This window comes from Scyliorhinus canicula, chromosome 7 (assembly GCF_902713615.1).
Source record: "Scyliorhinus canicula chromosome 7, sScyCan1.1, whole genome shotgun sequence".
Lineage (NCBI taxonomy): Eukaryota > Metazoa > Chordata > Chondrichthyes > Carcharhiniformes > Scyliorhinidae > Scyliorhinus > Scyliorhinus canicula.
The window spans coordinates 93,094,896-93,119,096 of NC_052152.1; the positions used below are offsets into that span (position 1 = coordinate 93,094,896).

At 47.8% G+C, this 24,201-nt stretch overlaps 1 protein-coding gene across 2 annotated transcripts in view; it reads left to right on the plus strand.

Moving 5' to 3' along the window:
• Positions 1 to 14,769, plus strand: part of egfl6 (EGF-like-domain, multiple 6) — a 90,850-nt gene extending 76,081 nt beyond the window's left edge. The window contains exons 11-13 of one of the 2 annotated variants that reach the window (XM_038802456.1): positions 446 to 541; positions 7,567 to 7,835; positions 13,284 to 14,769. In XM_038802456.1, the coding sequence (XP_038658384.1) occupies positions 446 to 541; positions 7,567 to 7,835; positions 13,284 to 13,367 (449 nt within the window). In that variant the 3' untranslated portion in view covers positions 13,368 to 14,769. The remainder of the gene's footprint in view (positions 1 to 445; positions 542 to 7,566; positions 7,836 to 13,283) is intronic. The other variant, XM_038802457.1, reaches the window with a different exon arrangement.
• Positions 14,770 to 24,201: the final 9,432 nt, after the last annotated feature.

Here is a 24,201-nt window from a genome sequence, read left to right on the forward strand (position 1 = left end):
AGGACCTATGTTAGAGAAGTAGATTCGTCAAAAAACTCATCATTCCTATGCAGTGGAGATCTGGAGAGAGATGTAGGAGAGCCGATAGGATGGGGTATTTGGGGCCTCAGCAGAAAAGCAACAGGTAAGTTCACAGGAGCTCTGACCATCAAAGAATCGATAAAATAAACAAGCACTCGAAAGCTTCTCTGAGTCTGTACTGCTGATAGGCATCTCTTCACAGACACAATCGAAGCAACCTTTCAGCAGATTGGCTGTGCCCCATTTGAAGGGTTTAAACATGTGTCACAGAAGCTGAAACTAGTGGGAGAATTTTTAAATGTGAAAGTGAAAACAAGTCATATCAGCAACGGTTATCAAAAAATCCTATCGCAAGGAAGGACGTTCAGGTAAATGAATATGTCAGCTGGTACTGCTTAATAAGATAGTCTGTGCTTCATTTTAGATTTTTCTGTCGACTGCAGTTTTAATCAAGGAGTTTGTGAATGGATACAGGACACAGAGGATGATTTTGACTGGAAAGTAGCTGATCGCCCTATTGGTAATTATATTTTACAATCAAGGTACATTTTATTTGGAAGAAATGTAATTTTTAAGGAAGAACACCACTTTTCAACATGTAGTTATTTATGTTTTTTAATCATTAGATCATTGATATTAATCTAGAAAAATGAAGATAGCAGGGCAATTATTTTATCATCAGGTTATGCTTCCATTAATTACCAGTTACCCCAGAGAAACAGGTGGGTCAATACTGATGATGATACCTAGGTTGATATGTCTTAAAGTTATTACTATATTATAAAGAAAGTGACAGGGTACATGTGTGTATGTGTATCTGTGTGTGTGTGATAGAGTGGTGTGTGTGTGACAGGGTACATGTGTGTATGTGTATCTGTGTGTGTGTGATAGAATGGTGTGTGTGTGATAGGGTACATGTGTTTGTGTGTACCTGGGGCCGCGATTCTCCAGGGAGATTTCTAAGTGTAGTAGCGAATGGGAACTGCTGCAAGCTTCCCGACACTCGGCACAGTGAGGCTGGCAACACTATTCAACGTGCACTTAACAAGGCCCCAAGGGCTTCTCACCGCAAATGAAGGCTTGCCAGCCGATTCACCAGCACTGCACTCGCCAACCCCTCCATTAACAAGGTTGAGCAGCACTTAAACAGCACTTACTCAGCCAACCCCAGCCAGCTCGCAACAATGGCGCCCAGGAGGCTAGCCCCAAGATTCGGGGATGCAGACCTAGGGAGGCTCAAAATAGTAATCTTTATTAGTGTCACAAGCAGGTTTACATTAACACTGCAATGACGTTACTGTGAAAAGCCCTTAGTCTCCACATTCCGGCACCTGTTCGGGTACACAGAGGGAGAATTCAGAATGTCCAATTAACCTAACATGCACATCTTTCAGAACTTGTGGGAGAACCCAGAGGAAACCCACGCAGACACAGTGAGAACGTGCAGACTCCGCACAGACATCCTAGATGCAGTGGAGGCCAGGAGGGATGTCCTGTTGCCCTGAGGGTCCCGGATGGTCAGCCACAGGGCAACCAGTGCTGCCTGGGATGAGGTGGGCGTGGCTGTAGGCTCTGTGAGTGTGACCAGGAGGACTGGCCTCCAGTGCCGAAAAAAGGTCAACGACCTTTGGTAGTCACCAACGCTCCCGAGACCTTTCCACCCCACGCAAGCATCTACCCCCCCAACTCCCCATGCGACCCCAACCCTTCCTTCACACCCCCCTCCCCTCCCATCACTGTGAGCCACGCATGTGGCTAACGGTGTCCTCCCTGTGTCTCCTCAGGAGAAGCTCTCCCATATTCGCCGGAGAGGGCCCAGACTCCTCACCTGACTGGCCCATCCCTCACACTGACCATATGTCCATTTTCCCACAGGCCCTCCATCCGATGGCACCGGCCCATCGCAGGTGGCCCACTCTCCAGCCTCCCAGGAGACCACCTCGGACGGGAGCACCGAGGAAGACACGATCGAGGCGTCACAGCTGTCATCCCTATCCTCTACCAGCGCAGATACACGCACCTTGGTGGGAAATGTTAGTGGTCAGGCTTCTGGGGCACAATCTGGGGAGCACCACTCAGTTGTTGAATGGAACAGGTGGAGACAGGAGATGGAACCTCGAGGCGAGACAGCAGTCGGAAGTCTGCTGGATCCCAAGACCCAGCTGGGTCCTTGCCTGATACGGAGGCTATAAAAGAGGTTTACCCGGGCTTATGGAGACAATAGGGGGTGGTCAGGACATTCAGAGGGAGATGTCAGCAACACTCCATCAGATCCGTAGCTGATTGGAGGAATCCCTGGGGCTACGGGCGTAAGAGGTGTCGTCGGCAATGCATTGAGGCCAACATTGCTAGGATGGCAACCGCAGCGGAGAGCCTGGTGCACAACGTCGACACCATTAGTGAAGGTGTCTAAGGCGTCGCGTCGTCGGTGACGGTCATGGCTGAGTGTCTCGACAGAATTTCTGACTCACTGGGGTATGTCACCCAGCACCAGGCTGACCATGATGAGGTGCTCCGGGACATGTCCCGCTCTCAGATGGGAATGGTGGAGAAGTTGCGGAGCTTGTCCCAGTCACAGGTGAGCATTGCTGAAGTGCTGCAGAGCGTGGCTCTGTCACTGAGGAGCATTGCCGATGCACCATCGGGAGAGTGGAAAATTGCAAAATATAATAAACACCCTTGACCACAACCAGTATGATGCCTCTGTCAGTTTCTTCCGCAATGTAGCCCGACCTCCGAAGCCTTGGCCCATCTCCCCAGGCAGCCTGCCCTCCGCATAGCAGTCACCCACCCTCTGGCCATGGACATGTCCCCAGAGCTGTGTCCCATCCCCTGGCTGTTCGGATTTTGCGTGTGTGGTGTCGCCTACCACAGTGTTCAAGCACAGTGTCCATGCATCAAGGTGTAATTAGGATGCTAGTCAATCCTACATGCTACATGGCCCGTCCACAATCACATGCTACATGGCCCGTCCACAATCACATGCTACATGGCCCGTCCACCCATGGGAATCCACTTGGGATGTGTGAAGGGCTCACTTAACCACAATGACCAATTCCCGATTAGCGATAGCCTTCAACCGCATGCCAGAGGCCTTGGCAGTCGCTGGAGGTTATGTGCAGTGAGTGGGCAGATGGTCAGGGACAAGGATTGTACCCGAAGGGATTGGCATGGTGGTGCCGCGAGCAGTTGCCCACCCAGCACCTCTTCCCCCTTCTTCCCCTCCTATGGTGGCCCACCCCTCTGGGGGGTGCCCCTCTGACCAGCCGAGGGACCCCAACCCCCTGCCGAGCACTGGGGTGGCAAACCCAGCGCCCCCAGGCTCTTTGCCTGTGAGCAAAGATGGGTACTTACTTCCTCGGTTCCCCACAGAAGCCTTTCTGCTCGGTTCACGTTTCTAAAAAGGCGCAATAATCGGCGCCTGCGTGACCACTTGGTGGGGAGGCCGATGAATCACGGGAGAACATTGGATATGGGGTGGCTCCCGTTCATTGTATGGACTTAGAGCTTAAGTGGTGATAAGTGGTTTCTCGCCATGCTACGGCGAGATCCAGATTTCGCCACCAGGAGCGGGCCGGTTGCATTGCAAACTGTTTGGTGCCTGGCATGGTTCGTGCTTTCAGCCTCACCCGCTATTCACCAGCCTCGTTTCACTGGAGCGAAAGCATAACGAGGCCAGAGAATCGCGCCCTGTGTGATATAGACTGGCACGTGTGTTGGGAAGGTGTGTGTGATAGAGCGGTGTGTTGTGTGGGTGTGTTATAGAGTGTTGTGTGGGTGTGTAATAGAGTAGCGTATTGTGTGGGTGTGTGATAGAGTGGCGTGTTGTGTGGGTGTGTGATAGAGTGGTGTGTTGTGCGGGTGTGATAGAGTGGTGTGTTGTGTGGGTGTGATAGAGTGGTGTGTTGTGTGGGTGTGATAGAGTGGTGTGTTGTGTGGGTCTGTTATAGAGTGGTGTGTTGTGTGGGTGTGTAATAGAGTAGCGTATTGTGTGGGTGTACAATAGAGTGGTGTGTTGTGTGGATGTGTGATAGAGTGGTGTGTTGTGTGGGTGTGATAGAGTGGTGTGTTGTGTGGGTCTGTTATAGAGTGGTGTGTTGTGTGGGTGTGTAATAGAGTAGCGTATTGTGTGGGTGTACAATAGAGTGGTGTGTTGTGTGGATGTGTGATAGAGTGGCGTGTTGTGTGGGTGTGTAATAGAGTAGTGTATTGTGGGTGTACAATAGAGTGGTGTGTTGTGTGGATGTGTGATAGAGTGGTGTGTTGTGTGGATGTGTAATAGTGTGGTGTGTTGTGTGGGTGTGTAATAGAGTAGTGTATTGTGTGGGTGTACAATAGAGTGGTGTGTTGTGTGGATGTGTGATAGAGTTGTGTGTTGTGTGGATGTGTAATAGAGTGGTGTGTTGTGTGGGTGTGATAGAGTGGTGTGTTGTGTGGGTGTGATAGAGTGGTGTGTTGTGTGGGTCTGTTATAGAGTGGTGTGTTGTGTGGGTGTGTAATAGAGTAGTGTATTGTGTGGGTGTACAATAGAGTGGTGTGTTGTGTGGGTGTGTGATAGAGTGGTGTCTTGTGTGGGTGTGTAATAGAGTGGTGTGTTGTGTGGGTGTGTGATAGAGTGGTGTGTTGTGTGGGTGTGATAGAGTGGTGTGTTGTGTGGGTGTGATAGAGTGGTGTGTTGTGTGGGTGTGTGATAGAGTGGTGTGTTGTGTGGGTGTACAATAGAGTGGTGTGTTGTGTGGGTGTGTGATAGAGTGGTGTGTTGTGTGGATGTGTGATAGAGTGGTGTGTTGTGTGGGTGTGTAATAGAGTGGTGTGTTGTGTGGGTGTGTAATAGAGTAGTGTATTGTGTGGGTGTACAATAGAGTGGTGTGTTGTGTGGGTGTGTGATAGAGTAGTGTATTGTGTGGGTGTACAATAGAGTGGTGTGTTGTGTGGGTGTGTAATAGTGTGGTGTGTTGTGTGGGTCTGTTATAGAGTGGTGTGTTGTGTGGGTGTGTAATAGAGTAGTGTATTGTGTGGGTGTACAATAGAGTGGTGTGTTGTGTGGGTGTGTGATAGAGTGGTGTGTTGTGTGGGTCTGTTATAGAGTGGTGTGTTGTGTGGGTGTGTAATAGAGTAGTGTATTGTGTGGGTGTACAATAGAGTGGTGTGTTGTGTGGGTGTGTGATAGAGTGGTGTCTTGTGTGGGTGTGTAATAGTGTGGTGTGTTGTGTGGGTCTGTTATAGAGTGGTGTGTTGTGTGGGTGTGATAGAGTGGTGTGTTGTGTGGGTCTGTTATAGAGTGGTGTGTTGTGTGGGTGTGTAATAGAGTAGTGTATTGTGTGGGTGTACAATAGAGTGGTGTGTTGTGTGGGTGTGTGATAGAGTGGTGTCTTGTGTGGGTGTGTAATAGTGTGGTGTGTTGTGTGGGTCTGTTATAGAGTGGTGTGTTGTGTGGGTGTGTAATAGAGTAGTGTATTGTGTGGGTGTACAATAGAGTGGTGTGTTGTGTGGGTGTGTGATAGAGTGGTGTCTTGTGTGGGTGTGTAATAGAGTGGTGTGTTGTGTGGGTGTGTGATAGAGTGGTGTGTTGTGTGGGTGTGATAGAGTGGTGTGTTGTGTGTGTGTGATAGAGTGGTGTGTTGTGTGGGTGTGATAGAGTGGTGTGTTGTGTGGGTGTGTGATAGAGTGGTGTGTTGTGTGGGTGTGTAATAGTGTGGTGTGTTGTGTGGGTCTGTTATAGAGTGGTGTGTTGTGTGGGTGTGTAATAGAGTAGTGTATTGTGTGGGTGTACAATAGAGTGGCGTGTTGTGTGGGTGTGTAATAGAGTGGTGTGTTGTGTGGGTGTGTGATAGAGTGGTGTATTGTGTGGGTGTACAATAGAGTGGCGTGTTGTGTGGGTGTGTGATAGAGTGGTGTGTTGTGTGGGTGTGATAGAGTGGTGTGTTGTGTGGGTGTGATAGAGTGGTGTGTTGTGTGGGTCTGCTATAGAGTGGTGTGTTGTGTGGGTGTGATAGAGTGGTGTGTTGTGTGGGTGTGATAGAGTGGTGTGTTGTGTGGGTCTGTTATAGAGTGGTGTGTTGTGTGGGTGTGTAATAGTGTGGTGTGTTGTGTGGGTCTGTTATAGAGTGGTGTGTTGTGTGGGTGTGTAATAGAGTAGTGTATTGTGTGGGTGTACAATAGAGTGGTGTGTTGTGTGGGTGTGTGATAGAGTGGTGTCTTGTGTGGGTGTGTAATAGAGTGGTGTGTTGTGTGGGTGTGTGATAGAGTGGTGTGTTGTGTGGGTGTGATAGAGTGGTGTGTTGTGTGTGTGTGATAGAGTGGTGTGTTGTGTGGGTGTGATAGAGTGGTGTGTTGTGTGGGTGTGTGATAGAGTGGTGTGTTGTGTGGGTGTGTAATAGTGTGGTGTGTTGTGTGGGTCTGTTATAGAGTGGTGTGTTGTGTGGGTGTGTAATAGAGTAGTGTATTGTGTGGGTGTACAATAGAGTGGCGTGTTGTGTGGGTGTGTAATAGAGTGGTGTGTTGTGTGGGTGTGTGATAGAGTGGTGTATTGTGTGGGTGTACAATAGAGTGGCGTGTTGTGTGGGTGTGTGATAGAGTGGTGTGTTGTGTGGGTGTGATAGAGTGGTGTGTTGTGTGGGTGTGATAGAGTGGTGTGTTGTGTGGGTCTGCTATAGAGTGGTGTGTTGTGTGGGTGTGATAGAGTGGTGTGTTGTGTGGGTGTGATAGAGTGGTGTGTTGTGTGGGTCTGTTATAGAGTGGTGTGTTGTGTGGGTGTGTAATAGAGTAGCGTATTGTGTGGGTGTACAATAGAGTGGTGTGTTGTGTGGATGTGTGATAGAGTGGTGTGTTGTGTGGGTGTGATAGAGTGGTGTGTTGTGTGGGTCTGTTATAGAGTGGTGTGTTGTGTGGGTGTGTAATAGAGTAGCGTATTGTGTGGGTGTACAATAGAGTGGTGTGTTGTGTGGATGTGTGATAGAGTGGTGTGTTGTGTGGGTGTGTGATAGAGTGGTGTGTTGTGTGGGTGTGATAGAGTGGTGCGTTGTGTGGGTGTGATAGAGTGGTGTGTTGTGTGGGTGTGTAATAGTGTGGCGTGTTGTGTGGGTCTGTTATAGAGTGGTGTGTTGTGTGGGTGTGTGATAGAGTGGTGTGTTGTGTGGGTGTGATAGAGTGGTGCGTTGTGTGGGTGTGATAGAGTGGTGTGTTGTGTGGGTGTGTAATAGTGTGGTGTGTTGTGTGGGTGTGATAGAGTGGTGTGTTGTGTGGGTGTGATAGAGTGGTGTGCTGTGTGTGTGTAATAGTGTGGTGTGTTGTGTGTGTGTGATAGAGTGGTGTGTTGTGTGGGTGTGATAGAGTGGTGTGCTGTGTGCGTGTGTGATGTAGTGTATGTGTTGAATTACCTCACTTTCTCCTGTGTACTTTCAACCTTGAAGGCGTTTGAATGATGAGCTACATCTTCAGCTAGGTTTCAGTAAAGAAGCACGAAAGAATAGATGGATTTTTAAAAAACTGCTACCATCCTTGATTGATTCCCCTCATTAACCAATATCGTTTTCCATTCACAAGGCACTGGACACTACATGGCAGTCCCAGCATTTGCCAGTCTTAAGCACGAGGTCGGTCATTTGATGCTTCTCAGCGGTGATTTGAGTCCGAAGAAGGATTTCTGCTTGACATTTAAGTATCGGCTTGTAGGAGAGAGGGTCGGAAAACTACGGATACTTTCTAATGTTGGGGATCCTGCAATCTGGGAGATGAATAAAGATAAAGACGAAGGTTGGAAGATTGGAAGAGTCACAATAGCAGCAATAAGCAGCCCTGAAACCCAGAGAAACGTAAGTCAGTGAGCTACTTCTAATAAGAAGACTAGTTTGAGTTTATGATTGATGGGAGTAATGAAGAAAGGGAATAGGAATCCTGCTGTTTCAGTAAATATTTATTGACTACACTGTGTAAAATGCCTCAGGTCAGTTAGAAACTGCAATCTCAACAATCAGAAGATCTGGGCAATTGTTGGGCTTAAATTAAACACACTTGCAACCAAGTTAAGTAATTTTAAAAAGTCAGTCGAATTTGAGACCTGACTGCCCGGAACTAGTTTCACAGCACACACACTATGCTGTCATTAACAGGGCTGTGAATTCCAGGTTGTGACTCTCTAGTAGTTTACTCAACACACCACATTTTGAAAATAAAATTAAAATGCAAGTTTTTGTTTTACTTTGTTGAAATCAATTGAAAAGACCAGTAATGAGCACAAGACATTTTAAATTACTGCTTACTCCCAACCCACAAAATTTGTGGGGAAATGGGTGATTTCCCAGTCCGCCTGGACAAGCACATGCATGAAATAATGAAATAGGCCTGTTTTTGCCTGTGATTAACAACCTGCTAACAAAATCATGGGAACAGAATTTGTAACATGGATCATGGATTCCTGAGCTGACCAATGTCGGTGTGTCAGAAATTATGGGGAGAACAAATGTTCCCTCCTGTTCTTCAGAATGAGCCATTTTGGCTCTCCACCCTGATTGGTCAAATACATAAAAGCCACTCAAAAAGATTGGAAATTAAAGGTTCAGTGATGACCAGAAATATAGTTATTTCTATGTGAAGGAAGGTTGACATTGGGCTGGATTCTCCGATCGGCGATGCCGAAATCGCGTTTGGCGATCGGCCTGAGAATCCATTTCTACGCCGGAATCGAGGGAGGTGCCGTTTTTCCGATGCTCCGCCCCTCAAAAATGATAGACCAGAAGAGTACGCTGCATGCCGTCGGACGGACACAGGACATCCCCTGAGGCCCTCCCCTGATGGTCCAACCCCGATGGGCCGAGTCCCTGACGGCGTGGGATGCGTGTCCTCTCACTTTTCAGGGACCTCGTGTGGCGGCTGTGGACTGTGTCCAGCACCGCCACAGTCGGGGAGGAGCCATTCCGCTGGCAAGGGGGGCTTCGGCAGGGGCTGGGGGGACTGGTGGGGGGGTGGTAAGGGGGTTTCAGGGGGGCAGGTTTTGGCAGGCGCCATGTTGTGCGGCACGGCCGCCACAGGCTGCCACCATGCGCATGCGCACCCACGAACCCGACCATTCTTTATCCGTATCAGCAAGTAAAGCCGGAGCTTTACGTGGCATGGTTGCTAGCCCTTACTGGGCGGAGCATCGCTGCGGGGGCGTCACCGGCTTTTTGGTTGTAAGACCAGACGGATCCTGCAGACATAGCTGCAGAATCGGAGAATCCAGCCCATTGTGTTTGAAAATCACACATGTCACCAGACATTAGTAGGGTGACAAATTATGCAATGCAATTTGCCTTGTGATAATGAGACATTTGGAAGAAAATAAGTGAGGTAAGTCAAGGTTAATGCTGAACAGAGTGTTCAGATGATCCATCTCAGAATTCCCCAGAGGGATTCATGGAGAAAGCAAATACATCAAACTGTCATATTTAAAATCAAGAGTGACAGGCATTGAGTTTACAGATATTGCTCCTCAGTGGTGGTGTTTCTTAAAGGGGCGTTGTCTTTGTGAAAAAGTTTTTGTCAAGCATGTTTCTTTGCACGTAGAGCTGTTATAAAGCTGACCTGCCTCACTTTGACTTTGAGAGAATGGAACCAAGGGGAAGGAAGGGATGGAGCCTGGGGAAAGGAAAGTGCCCCACGGAAGGAAGGGCTGACAGAGCCCCCCCCTAAAATTTAATCTTTCAAAATTAGTTACTGAGCCTCTTCATGCCCTCAATTCAGCTTCTGGCCAGTCACAACTTTCCCATTCAGGCACCCGGCTAATGTTTGTACTGATTCTGTATCAGTGAAGGATTACCAGACCCCCATTTCCAAAGCTTTATTTATTTAAAAACCACTTTGACGCAGCCAAGGGACGAATTGAGGTAAGTTTTACAATCATTCCCAGTAAAAAACAAAATACTAAAAAATTATAAAAAGAATGGAATAGAATAAATAAACTGATCATCAGTTGGGGCATTTACATTATCAGGGTTTAAAGTTTAACAGTCATGAGAGTTTATTCATTGGACAATGGCATTGTACTATTCTTAATTCTTGTCTTAATCCATCATCTGTCCATATCTACATCCTGAGGTACTTATACAATGTTGATATAAATTTACACATGGATCCCCTCCCCCGCACCCAAACAGCCCAAAATCTCCACAATCAGTTTCAAGCAACCCTCCGGATGTTGATGATCACCTGAAGTTCTCTTCCTTATTCCACTGCTATGTATTCTAATTACAATTTAATGCAAAAGTGCGTATTTTTAAATGTAACCCCATATTTAGTCAGCGCCTTTGGTCTCAACATTTAAAAAGGTGGTCAGGCAGGTTTGGAAAGGCCGAATCAGTTGAAAAGGCTATAAGGCTAGGATTCAGAGATCTTCCGCATCTTAATGGCACAGCATCATTAATATATTGTAAATATGCAGCCGTCACCTATCCAGCAGCCAGGAAAACCTTACCAGCGTGCAGGATGGACCACCAGCTGCAAGAGGCTGTAGCCAAGGACTCTTGGAAATGGCTGACACCACCCAGGAAGGGAGCATCACCTTGTTGATGAACAGAAGGGCTGCAATCAAGGTTGATGGGTCGAGGGACGCGAGGCTGGTCATTCGGGTTTGGAGAGGCCGAAGGCTTCCTTGTGAGGCTTGCTGGGGAGGACACTCCTGCTCTTCCTGGGCCACAAGGAGTGGTAAAATGACCGCTTACTTTGAGGAGCCAGCAGCTACCTGAAATTCCACAGCTCATTTGCCCTCCATTTACTATTAAATTTAAGTTATAGTGCTGATGTTGTCATTGGGTCGTAACGTTGGTATGTTAATTCGGCCATTCCCTGCCTTTCATGGGAGTCTTGCCCATGGCCTGATTTTATTTGAAAAGTCAAAGGGGTGGCAATGGGATCAGTTTGAGGTTATGTTGCTCGCTCTGTATATTTTAGCTCCTTGTCCTTCTCTCACCCGGGGGAGTATTTTAAATTAATGTTATAGATTGCACAGAAGCAGTGTGTTGAAACGCTAAGTCTCTTGAGGTGCAGAATAGTAAATCACTCCTACAATTTTCACTTGTCCATTCTAGGCCTGCGTGGAGTTTGCACATTCTCTCTGTGTTTGCATAGATGTGAACGGTGCCAAGTAGGCCCGGCCAACCACGCCCCCATGTTCTGGTCTTGCCCCAGACTTATGGAGTACTGGACAGCCTTCTTTGAGGCAATGTCCAAAGTGGTGGGAGTGAGGGTGGAGCCATGCCCGAACGTGGCGGTCTTCGGGGTCTCGGAGCAGCCAGATCTATTCCTGGGGAGGAGGGCGGATGCCCTTGCCTTTGCCTCCCTGATCGCCCGCCATAGAATCCTGTTTGGCTGGCGGTCAGCAGCACCACCCAGAGCTGCAGACTGGCTGTCCGACCTCTCGGAATCTCTCCAAATGGAGAAAATCAAATTCGCCATCCGAGGGTCAGACGACGGCTTCCACAGAATGTGGGAGCCATTCACGCGACTGTTCCGGGACCTGTTTGTGGCCAACGAACAAGAGGAAGAATAGCCAGGTAGCCAAGAATTAGGGGAAATTAGTCAAGAATCAGGTAGAAGTTAACCAAGGCATGAAGGGAGAGATAGACTGGGAGGGAAGGGGGGGGGGGGGGGGGGGGGGGGGGGGGGGGGGGGGGGGGGGGGGGGGGGGGGGGTGTGGGGGGGGGGGGGGGGATGCTAAACCTGAGGAAAGAAAGGTGAACCACGGTGGGAGGGGTGAAGACAGCTAAAATGCTGAGGAAAGAAAGGCGAACCGTGGGGGGCGGGGCAAAAGGAGAGGGAGAAACCAACGGGTGGGGGGGGGGGGGGGGGGGGGGACGGGGAGCCGGAAGGACATGCACGGGACTTCCAAACGTGCATGACATCTCCAGGAGTGGGGAACGAGGAAAATAAAGATGGAGGACGGGAGGAGCAGCAGAAGTGGAGGCGAGCACGGGACGGCAGCGAGATCCGTCTGGGAGAAGCAGGCGACAACAACACGAAACATAGCCAACTATCGCACACTGTAATTATCTCCCCGACACCCAAATGTATATTTGCCCCACCCCCCCCGCAAACAGTCGCCTACTTACGTGGTGTAAATAATTCTGCCAGGTGTACAGAGCTGCCGCTGTCGAGCTGGTGCACAATACCCTACCAGTTATTCTATTGCATATTTTATTGTATTTTATGTTGGGGTGTGCCCTTCTCTTCTAAATATGTGTATATATATATATGTTTCTTATTCTGTATACATAACGGTAATTATACCTTGTTCAAAAATCCAATAAAAAAACATTTATAAATATCTCTGTGTTTGCATGGGTTTCCTCTAGATGCTTTGGTTTCCTCCCATTATCCAAAGATGCGCAGGTTAGGTGGATTGGCTATGCTAAATTGCCCCTTAATGTCCAAAGATGTGTGGGTTAGGTGAAGTTACGGGGATAAAGCAGAGGGCCTAGCTAGGGTGCTTTTTCGGAGGGTCGGTGCAGACTCGATGGGCCTCCTTCTCCACTGTATGGATTCTATGAATTCTATAGATCCCAGTTATATCATCAATTGGGAGTCATTAAGCCTCGCATTTTGCTCCCTGTTAAGACCAGTTTTAGTTGCCCTCGGACGATGGCGAACAGTGTTTTTTGTGAACCGCTGCAATCCATGTTTGTAGTAATTTGATGCAGCTAAATGGTTTGCTAGGTCACACTAGAGGATATTAGTGAACCAGTTGCATTCTTGTAACAGCTTCACCGACTCTATAGACTAACATCATTTTCTTTTTAAAAAACTAAATTCAAATTTGAACTGCTCTGATGTGCTGCCCTCTAGTCTGGATTATTTGACCAGTAACGTAACCTGACAACCACAATGTTTTGGGTATGTTTTCTGAACTGAAGTTGCTAGAATCCCTCTGTAGCTGTGACCCTACATACTGTGATACAGGAAAGTAGGGGCCAAGGAAGACCAAAGGAAGACAAGATCAAGAGTCACTCGTCATAGAAAATAATTCAATTGTCTGAAATAGCTGGGCTAGTCCAGAACCAACAGCAATAGAGTGAATTCTATCAGCAGCAATTGACACAGGAGAATTTAGTATGAAAGGTAGTAGTAACAGAATCACTATGAAAGCTGTTAGTTGTTAACTTGAGTGGTCGGGCATAGAAATTCAAAATGAAAAACAAAGAGATCAAACACATTAAAGGGAAATAATTTGTTATTATCATTTATGACTGGTACATTTGAATTTCTGCTTCTGCTTTTTAATTATTTTGTAGATTGTCTTTGAAGCAGAACGAGGAAAGGGCAGACTTGGAGAGATTGGATTGGACAATGTTATTCTGACCTCTGGACCCTGCTAAGAAGAGACCTCAGAGATGGCTAACTGAGAAACATGTATCAAATTCAAAGCTCCTCAATTCTTTGTCTGCAAACATGTGTGAGCACTAAAACTTACTTCAGACCAAACTGCTCTCCCAAATGTAAAATGTGACATTTTTACACAGTGAAGTATTCTTATTCTGGTGCCTACATTTCTTTGGCTTTGCAGGATCCTTGCACTCACAGTTCTGATATTAACTATTACAAGCATCTTATTGTATGTTTCCTAGCAGTACAATTGTAATGCTGTTGTATCAGTGTAGTTAAGGTACTGTGTATGTCAGATGTATGCTCACCTAATGATCTTTAACCTAACTACTCACCTCTTCCTTTACTTGACCTATTAAACATCCAGATTTCCAATTGGATTTTTACTGTCCTGGGTCATTAACAACAGTATTTTGTCCAATGCTATATTATATGCTAACTGAGTAATGTGATTAAGCACAAGGCTCTTGTAAATGTAAATGTATTAAAGAAAAGTAATCTATGATATTTGAAATATAACAATGGCTGGGATTTTCCGGTCCCATCAGCTGGGATTGCTCCGAAATATTTGGCGAGCAGCGAAAGGTCCATTGACTTTAGGCAGGAATTTCCGATCCCGCTGCCCAATGTAATTTTAAACTTGACACAACCTTTACTTTCAGGGTTTGAAGCCATTTACTTTGGTTTTTAATGGATCTCTGGTTCCTAGATTATTCTTTATAATTAGTGGGAAAAGTTAATATCCCAGATGCTACATACAGGAATAACAGACCTGCCACCCCTACCACGCCACCCCATCCCCCAACCTTGAAGATACCCCAAGACTTCATGGGTTTCCACAATGGGAAGACGCTGGCCAACATCTACAATAGGTGCAGGCCCTCCATTAGAAAGGACACTCCAGGCCATCTTGCCTCAACCTAATTTTCTAATGACCAAAGGATGCCCATTTCTATTGACAGGCCAAGAAGTTGCCGATACGTTTGTGCCTAAGACCCAGCGAGTAAGGCAGCCTGAGGTGCTTTGGCAGGATAGTGAAGATGGTCAAAGAGTAGGATTCAGCTTTTATTTCAGGTAACCGTAAGATCCTTGGGACCAGGGCCCTCCATCTATTGTTCTCCAATAGCAGCCAGTAGAGTCCTCTAGACAGGAACATGGTGGCCTAGTCTAAAAGAAATTTCAGGGCCAATGTTTGCTATGGTAGGAAAATACAAGATCTTAAAAAAATTGGTGTGAGTATATCACTTTAATGTATGATGGCTAAATCACTAGACGTGCCTCTGCACCCCCAATGTTCTGTACCAGTGATACATTTTGATACTGATATTTTGTACTATTTCTTGTGTATTTGTACAACATTTCGCAATTAAATTTCTCTTTATAGATAAATGGAAATTATGTTCATGCTTTTTTTCTATATTACATCCCAGCGAACGGTTTCAAATTGCTGAGGCTATGGGAAGATATATGACAGACTGGCATCGCAGACCCACTTGAGTTGGATAGGTCCCAGCTCTTCTTATAACCAACATGTTAAGTGTTCCATCCAAGGTGCAGCATGATGACACAGTGGTTAGCACTGTTGCCTACGGCGCTGAGGACCCAGGTTCAAATCCCAACCCTGGGTCACTGCCTGTGTGGAATTTGCACATTCTCTCCGTGTCTGCGTGGGTTCCACCCCCACAGGTGGATTGGCCGTGCTAAATTGCCCCTTAATTGGAAAAAGATAATTGGGTCCTCTAAATTTATTTTTTAAAAGTGTTCCATCCATTTCTCTAATTACAAGAATGATCCCTGGAATGAAGAACTTGTCGTATGAAGAACGGTTGAGGACTCTGGGTCTGTCCTCGTTGGAGTTTAGATGGTTGAGGGGGGATCTTATTGAAACTTACAGGATACTGCGAGGCCTGGATAGAGTGGATGTGGAGAGGATGTTTCCATTTGTAGGAAAAACTAGAACCAGAGGACACCATCTCAGACTAAAGAGACGATCCTTTAAAACAGAGATGAGGAGGAATCTTTTCAGCCAGAGGGTGGTGAATCTGTAGAGCTCTTTGCTGCAAAAGGCTGTGGAGGCCAAATCACTGAGTGTCTTTAAGACAGAGATAGATAGATTATTGATTAATAAGGGGATTAGGGGTTATGGGGAGAAGGCAGGAGAATGAGGATGAGAAAAATATAAACCATGATTAAATGGCGGAGCAGACTCGATGGGCAGAGTGGCCTAATTCTGCTCCTATGTCTTATTGAAACCTAAGTTCTCAACAGCATCTGAACCTGGCCTAAATAATATAAAACTCTCAATCTTACAATTAAATAATACAGTTCACTAAATTGCACACATTCAGAGATTGGGCATGCTCAATCAAACTTTTCATTGAAAAATTGCAAACAAAATCTCTCACACTTGAGGTACTTTTGCTAATTCAAAATCCAGCTGAAAATACCTATTGTTAGAACCAGTGTGCAAATAAGAATAAACATGGCTTTTAAATAGAGATTGGTCCTTGCCAATGTTCACTGCACAGTAAAATTAGAGTGGAATAGAGAATTCTGTAATCTTGTGAAAAGCAAACCTGGTTTTGTTTAATAATAAAATTAAGCAAAACTATTATTGGAACGTCTGTGGTCCGTGCTTTCTTCAATAAGTGGATGTCTTAATAGGATTGCCAACTCTAGCTGAACATATTCCTGGGGATATCATCACCTGACCATCAATAACCTTCCTCCAGATACAAGCCATTGGTCATCCAACATGTCACTCATCAAGGGACCCCACCTTCCCAAGGCTTTTCAATATCGCTTGTTTTGACTTTTGAAAATCTGGTCACCCTGGAGAGATACTTCAGAGATTTTTATTGGGACGATTCATGTGAAGCTATTAAGAACGGAGGCGCTATTTCGCTCAGTCAAACCACCATAAATGGGCCTGAAGTTCATCATGGTGCTGCAATTGGGGAGAGGGGGGGGGGATCATAAACACGCCAACACGGGGAGAATATGCAGACTCCGCACAGACACTGACCCAGCAGGGAATCGAACCTGGGACCCTGGCGCTGTGAAGCCACAGTGCTAACCACTATGCTACCGTGCTGCCCTTCTGTTCACAGTCCAGCCCGTAAAAGCTGCCACAGCACTATTATTCCTTAATTAGTGTGCCTAGCACAACTGAACCTGCATATTACTCCCGTGACTGCGTGGATTTCCTCCGGGTGCTCCAGTTTCCTCCCGCAGTGCAAAGATGTGCATGTTAGGTGGATTGGCTATGCTAAATTGCCCCTTAGCGTCCAAAAGGTTAGATTGGGTTACGAGGTAGGGTGGAAGTATGGGTTTAAGTAGGGTGCTCTTTCCAAGTGCCGGTGCAGACTCGATGGACCAAAAGGCCTCCTTCTACACTGTAAATTCTATGATTCCACATGGCCCTGCCAAGATTGCTGTTCTTTCCAGTTGTCACCAGTCCTCCTCTGCCAATTATATGTTAGTGGAGCACTGAATCCAAACTGCATGGTATTTAAGTATACATCTCAGCTCAGATAAACAGACTACAGCCTCTGCAGAAATGGTGGTTCCATGTAGGAGTTAGCAACATGGTACATTATTCGTGGAATATGGTTTGTTTTCCTCCTGATTTTGCAGTAATATCATCGACTACCTTTCTCCATGAAGTCACTTCATCTAAACGGTAATTTGGCAGCAAGCAAGAAACTGATTGGAAATGTGTTCAAAATTACCACAATAGGACAACACTATTGTGAATACCAGAGACACAGAGTGTATATTTGCTTGGATTTATACTGTTGTCATACTGAACTATTGTTACCATAATGTTGAACTGATGAGTGTCTATTTCTATAAATTTTCAGAATTATAATGTTACATGTCCTGCTTGATATATTTTTTTATTTCATCTCCTTGTCAACCATTTATGATTTGATATCTTCTAGTCGCTTTTTATTTCATCAGGAAATGTTTCTGATCATTTTCTTGTCCAACCTGCGGGCAACACAGTAGCACAAATGACTAGCACTGTGGCTTCACAGCGCCAGGGTCCCAGGTTCGATTCCCGGCTTGGGTCACTATCTGTGCGGAGTCTGCGCGTTCCCCCCGTGTCTGCGTGGGTTTCCTCCGGGTGCTCCGGTTTCCTCCCACAGTCCAAAGACGTGCAGGTTAGGTGGATTGGCCATGCTAAATTGCCCTTAGTGTCCAAAAAAAGTTTAGATGGGGTTATTAGGTTACGGGGATAGGGTGGAAGTGAGGGCGTACGTGGGTCGGTGCAGACTTGATGGGCCGAATGGCCTCCTTCTGCACTGTACGTTCTATGTTCTAACATTTACACCCTCACACTTTGCCAGCTGGGTTCTCTGGTTGAATGATTTCCCTCCCCTAACCATGCTAGGAGTGCTAAAAGGCCTATTCAGGTTTCCAATGACTGAAAGCAGATAGGAATCACATTGGGGATTTTAACTTGATAAGATTATTTTTGGGTAAAGACCAAAGGATTACTGGGTCTTTTTCTGATCTGGATCAAACAAAAGTGTCCTTGCAGGCTCGATCGAGGAGACAAGTCTCTTCACAGAGCAAAACCATCTTTCTTTCTTTTATAACCATCATTATCACAATCCATTCAGTCTGTTCGGTTACATTTGCCCCTTTGGCTTAGGCTGGTTTAAGGCAAATCTGAAGTGATCAGTAACCAATTGATTAATGAACCTTGCAGTGCCAATTAGATGCACAAGAAGTCACAGCACTAAAAAGTTTGAGAAGAACCTTGGGGGGGGGGGGGGGGGGGGTGAATTGGAGGACGTGGCAGAGATAGGGAGGGACAACATATATGAGGATGCAAATTTTGACTTTGGGAGTTTGAGGAAGAAGCAGCCAGTACGAGAACTCGATGGATGGATGAGTGAAACGTCACAGTAGGTGATGGAATGTAAACTCAATAAAATATTTGGAATTAAAAGTCTAATGGTGACCATGAAACTATTGTCGATTGTCTTAAAAACCCATCTAGTTCACTAATCTGTCATCTTTACCTGCTCTGGCCTATATGTGACTCCAGACCCACAGCAATGTGGTTAACTCTTAAATGTCCTTTGAAATGGCCCAGCAAGCTACTCAGTAGTCGCTACTCAGTTGTATTCAACTACAAAAAAAAACAAGGAATGAAACCGGACGGACAACCCGGCATCAAACCAGGCACCAAAAGTGACAATGGCCAGTCCAGCCAACCCTGCAAAGTCCTCCACACTATCGTCTGGGGGCTCACAGAACTTAAGCAACAGCCTGATATAGTCATGACTTACAAACAATGTCCCAGATACCACTATCACCATTCCTGGGTTTGTCCTGTCTCACCGGCAGAGGGGGCGGCACAGTGGTACACAGTCAGGAGAAGTCCTCAACATCGACTCTAAGCCCCATGAAGTCTCATAGCTTCAGGTTAAACGTGGGCAAGGAAACCTCCTGTTGATTACCATGTACTGTCCACCATCAGCTGATGAATCAGTACTCCTCCATGTTGAACACCACTTAGGAGGAAGCATTGAGGGTGGCAAGGATGCGAATATGCTCTGGGTGGGGGACGTCAATGTCATCACCTAGAGTGGCTTTGCAGTACCACCACAGACCGAGCTAGCCGGGTCCTAAAGGACATAGCTGCTAGACTGGAGTCATCAACAGTGCTATCCTTGACATTCAATGGCATTACCATCACTGAATCCCCCACAATCAGCATCCTAGGGTTACTATTGATCAGGAACTGAACTGGACTAGCCATATTAATACTGTAGCTACCAGGTCAGGTCAAAGGCTAGGAATCCTACAGCAAGTAACAGGACAAAGCAGCCCGCTTGATTGCTCCCCCCTTCCACAAATATTCAAAACCTCCAGCACCGGCGAACAGTGGCAGCCATGTGTACCATTTACAAGATTGCCACCTCTGGACTCAGTGCCACCCTTTTTTTTAACACCGTGGACATGACATCTGCAAACCCTTGCCAAAATCCCCTAAGCTTCGGGCATGTCCAGAACATGTGGATAAGGTAGGCTGGTCCTCCCGCACATTTTGCACACCTATCTTCCACCCCAAAGAATCTGCTCATCCGGACACTCATGTGAGCCCGGTGAACGACCTTGAATTGTATCAGGCTGAGCCTGGGACATGTTGCGAACGCGTTGACTCTACTTAACGTGTCCGCCCATAGACCATCCTCTATCTCTCCTCCCAGCTCCTTCTCCCACTTGCGCTTCAGCTCCTCGGTCTCCTCTGACCCCTTGTAAATATCAAAGACACTCCCTTCTCCTATGCACCCTCTGGAAACTACCCTGTCCTGAATCCCCCTTAGCGGTAGGAGCGGGATGGTTGACACCTGTTTACGTGGGAAGTCCCGCACCAGCAGATTTGTTTCCCCTCGCCAACCCAAACTTCTCCTCGAGCGCCATCATACTCAGAAAGCTCCCCTCTATAAACATATCCCCTATCCTCTCAATCCCTGCTCTCCGCCATATCCGTAACCCCACATCCATACTTCCCGGGGCAAACCGGTGATTATTACAGATTGGGGACCAGACCGATGCTCCCTCTGCTCCCATGTGTCTCCTCCATTGCCCCCAGACTCCCAGGGCCGCCACCACCATGGGGCTGGTGAAGTACCGTGCCAGCGGGAATGGCAGAGGCACATCTACCAGCGCCCCCAAACTGGTGCCCTTGCATGAAGCCACCTCCATACGCTCCCATGCCGACCCCTCTCCCACCACCCACTTCCTGATCATGGCTATATTTGCCGCCCAGTAATAGTTACTAAAATTTGGCAGCGCCGGCCCGTCCTCTCCCCTCAAGCATTACCTTCATTAAACGACCAATTTTTAATCTTTGAAATTGGGATTTCAGCATTGCTGTGTGTGATGATATGATCTGCATACTCGTCTGCCATTGGGCCAGAACGTCGGCTTACCATTGGCCCTGGTCGGTCATGTGCCTCTCGACCGATTGGCCGAGAGGCTGAGTTAACCACGCCTCTATCAACGAGGTATAAATGCTCAGAAGCCTGACGATCGTCCCTTTCCACTGTAGACGATCGCCAGGCTGTGTTCTAGTTAATTAAAGCCTGACATTGGTAAATCACTCGCCTCACGTGCAATTGAATCGATGGTGCATCACTGTGTTCCCTATATTTCACGGAGACAATCACCATAACCCAGATATTCACCTTTAGATCATACAAAGAGATAAGAGCCCCCATATCCCATATACATCAGACATATGTCGAGTTGAAAGCAGGTTTGTGTGCATGGCTTTTGTTTGGTACAAGTTTCCATCCGCTTTCTGAAGAAACCCTCTTTTAATTCTTTATTTTTACACCTCATATTTACGGTCCCTCGGATAAATCATCAAGAGGCTTAAATTTAACAAATTACCGAGTAACGTAAGTGTTTCACTGGACGAACAATTGCCGTGCATGTCAGGGAACCTCAGTCAAAGTAAATTTGATCCACTTCCTCTGAACACTTGAACAATTACAGCTGTTAGAATCAGAATAAATTAATCACAAATGGTTCCATGAGGCCCAGCACTGGGTACTTGGTGTGCTTACGATTTGCTTTATAATTTTAATAAGGTTTCAGCGAGGACCACCTTCATGTAGCAGGAAGTTAGTAATAACCAAGTTTTTAATAATGAGTGCCAGCACAATGAGACTAATAGAAACAAATTCAGCATGCAATTAACCTTAGCTCCTAACATAACAGTGATTGCCTTTCTGGTAATCAGTCAAAAGTTCACATCTGTTCTGTGAGCAATTAAAAGAAAAACACACACAAAATGGATTTACTCCACAAAAGACTTAACCATTTCATAAACCATCCAGCAATAAATAAACTTTTATCAATGCAGTGCCATGAATAGAGTTTAAGATTATTGCACATTTCAACAGCCTAGTAAATTATCCGACCCAGTACAATTGATCTAAATAATTTTCATGTGGACCTGGCACCAACTTAATAGGAAACTGCCTGTAGTAATTCCAGCAGAGGCCAGGCGAACTGAAATAAAGGTTTATTCTTGAACAGAAATAAAGCCGTAGCCATGGCATACAAACTAGCTTCCCAACCCGGGACCAGTGGAAATGCTGAATGGGGCCTGGGACATATGGCGCGATGCTGCAGAAACATTTCTCAATTCATTCATGGTGGGTTTTTCAGGGAGTTTCCCGCCGGCTCTGCCAGCGAGTTCCCCACAGCTAATCAATGACACTTAGGGCGGGACTGCCCGGAAAGATTTCTAAGTGTTGTAGTGAGCGGGAACTGCCAGGAGCTTCCCAGCCCTCAGCCCAGCGAGGCCAGCAATACGATTCTAATTTAATTGGGCCACTTATCGAGGCCCCAGCGTCTTCTTGCTGCAAATGAAGGCTTGCCAGCCGATTCACAGGCACCGCGCTCATAAGCACCCCCTCCCCCTCCGCTAACAAGGTTGAGCAGCACTTGCTCACCCAACCCCAACCCCAGCCAGCTCCCAACTATGGCGCCCTGGAGACCGACTCTGAGATTCGGGGAAGGTAGATCTGGGGTGACAGCTGGACACAGTGGAGGCCAGGAGAGTTGTCCTGTTTGCCCGAGTGTCCAGGAGGGTGAACCATAGGGTAGACGGTGCTGCCTGGGATGAGGTGGCAGCAGCCGTCAGCGCGGGATGTATGACCAGGAGGACTGGCCTCCTGTGCCAGAAAAAGGTCAACGACCAACACTGGACAGCATGAGTGAGTAGACACCAACACCCCCCTCCTCGCCCCCCCCCTCCAGATCTTTCTGCCCCCATGCGAACATTCACCGCCGCCCCCCAACTCTCCTTGCATCACCAACTCTCCCTCCACTCCCCCTCTCCCTTTAACCCCACACAACCCTCCCTTCACACCTCCCCTCTCCCTCAACCTTCCTTCACACACACCCCTCCCACCATGGTGAACCACGCTTGTGGCTAACGATGCCCTCTCTGTGTCTCCTCAGGAAAAGCTCTCCCACAACCATCAGGAGAGGGGCCAGACCGGTGATGTGCAAGACATAGGAATCCTCACCATTTTCAAGGAGAGGGCCCGAGAGGTGACGGGGTGGCAGAGGACAGAGCGGTCACCAACACGGAAGCTGACGGATGCTGCAGAGGTGAGAAACCACCGGGCCCCACCCAAAGGACCTGTCAATCATGATTTGTTATTGCCTTACTGACTGACCCATCTCTCCCACCGACCACATGTCCATTCTCCCACAGGTCCTCGAGCTGACGGCGCCAGCCCGTCCCGGGTGATGCCTCTCTAGCCTCCCATGTGAATCCCTCAGAGGATATGGTCGAGACGTCACAGCTGTCATCCCCACCCCCGACCAGTGCACATACATCTTGATGGGAAATATTAGTAGTCAGGCTTCTAGGTCGCAGTCAAGTGAGCACCGCACTGCTGCTGATGTACATCAGGTGGAGGCAGGAATACTCCGGTGAGACAACAGTCAGAGAGGGCTGCTGGATCCCAGGACCCAGCTGGGTCCAACCAGATGCTGAGCCTGTAGAAGAGGCTCTCCTGGAGCAGCCAGGACATTCAGAGGGAGATGTCAGCTTGGAGGAGTCCCAGAGGCGACGGGCGCAGTAGATGTCACCGGCAATGCCTGGCACTGAGGCCAACACTTTTAGAGTGGTGACCGCAGTGGAGAGTCTGGTGCATGTCATCAGCACCATTCGTGAAGGTATTCAAGGTGTAGCTCAATTGGTGACGGCCATGGCTGAGGGTCTCAGCAGAATGCCCGCCTCGCTGTGGGATGTTACCCAGTACCAGGTTAATCTTGATGAGGTTCTGCAAAACATGTTCTTCTCTCAGATGGGAAAGGCTGAGGTGCTGCTGAGCTTGTCCCAGTCACAGGTAGACATTGCAGGCACTGCAGAGTATGTCCCAGTCACTGAGGAGCATCGCCGAGGGTATCGACATAATGGTGCAGGAACCCCCATGGCTGACATAACCAGATGATGCAGGGTCTCTGACCAACTGCCACTCCATCCCAAGGTGAAACCCGGGCCATATTGGCACTGACCAGGAGGAGGGAATGCTGGGAGCCAACCTGTACCCGTCCCACAGAGTGGCATTGGCGACCAACAGCTCCCCTGAGTGCCACCCTTCTGATGAGGCCGCATCTCGCAGCCAGCACATGGGACAGAGTGGCATGGCTATGCATGATGCCTCTGTCAGTTTCTTCCGCAATGCAGGCCAACCTCCAAACCATTGGCCCATGTCTCCAGGCATTTCCATCTCCCTGTGGCCCTCACACACCCTCCGGCCATGGACATATCCCTGGAACTGTGTCCCATCCCTTGGGTGTTCGGATGTTGGCTGCTGCGTGTGCGGTGTAGTGCGCAGTGTTCAAGAACAGTGTCCATGCATCAGGGTGTGATTGGGATGATAGGTAATAACTCCAACATGCTACAAGGCTCGCCCCATTTGGGTTGGGTGAAGTGTTCACTTAACCACGATTGACAATTCCCTATTAGCGATAACCTTCAGCCACACGGCTAGAGGCCTCGGCAGTCAGTGGGGGTTATGGGCGGACGGGTCGGTGGGGCAGGTGGGCAGCGACAAGGGTTGCCTCCGGAATGGGTACACACAATCCACGGGTGGGCATAGTGGTGCCGTGAGTGGTTACCCCCCAGTTGCCCCTCACGTCCCACCCTCCCATGGCGGCCCACCCCTACGGAGGGGCCCCATCCCCAGCCGAGGGTCCGCTATCTCCATCCGAGAGTTGCCCACCCCCTGCCGAGAACTGGGGTGGCATGTCCAGCACCCCTGGATTCTCTGCTAG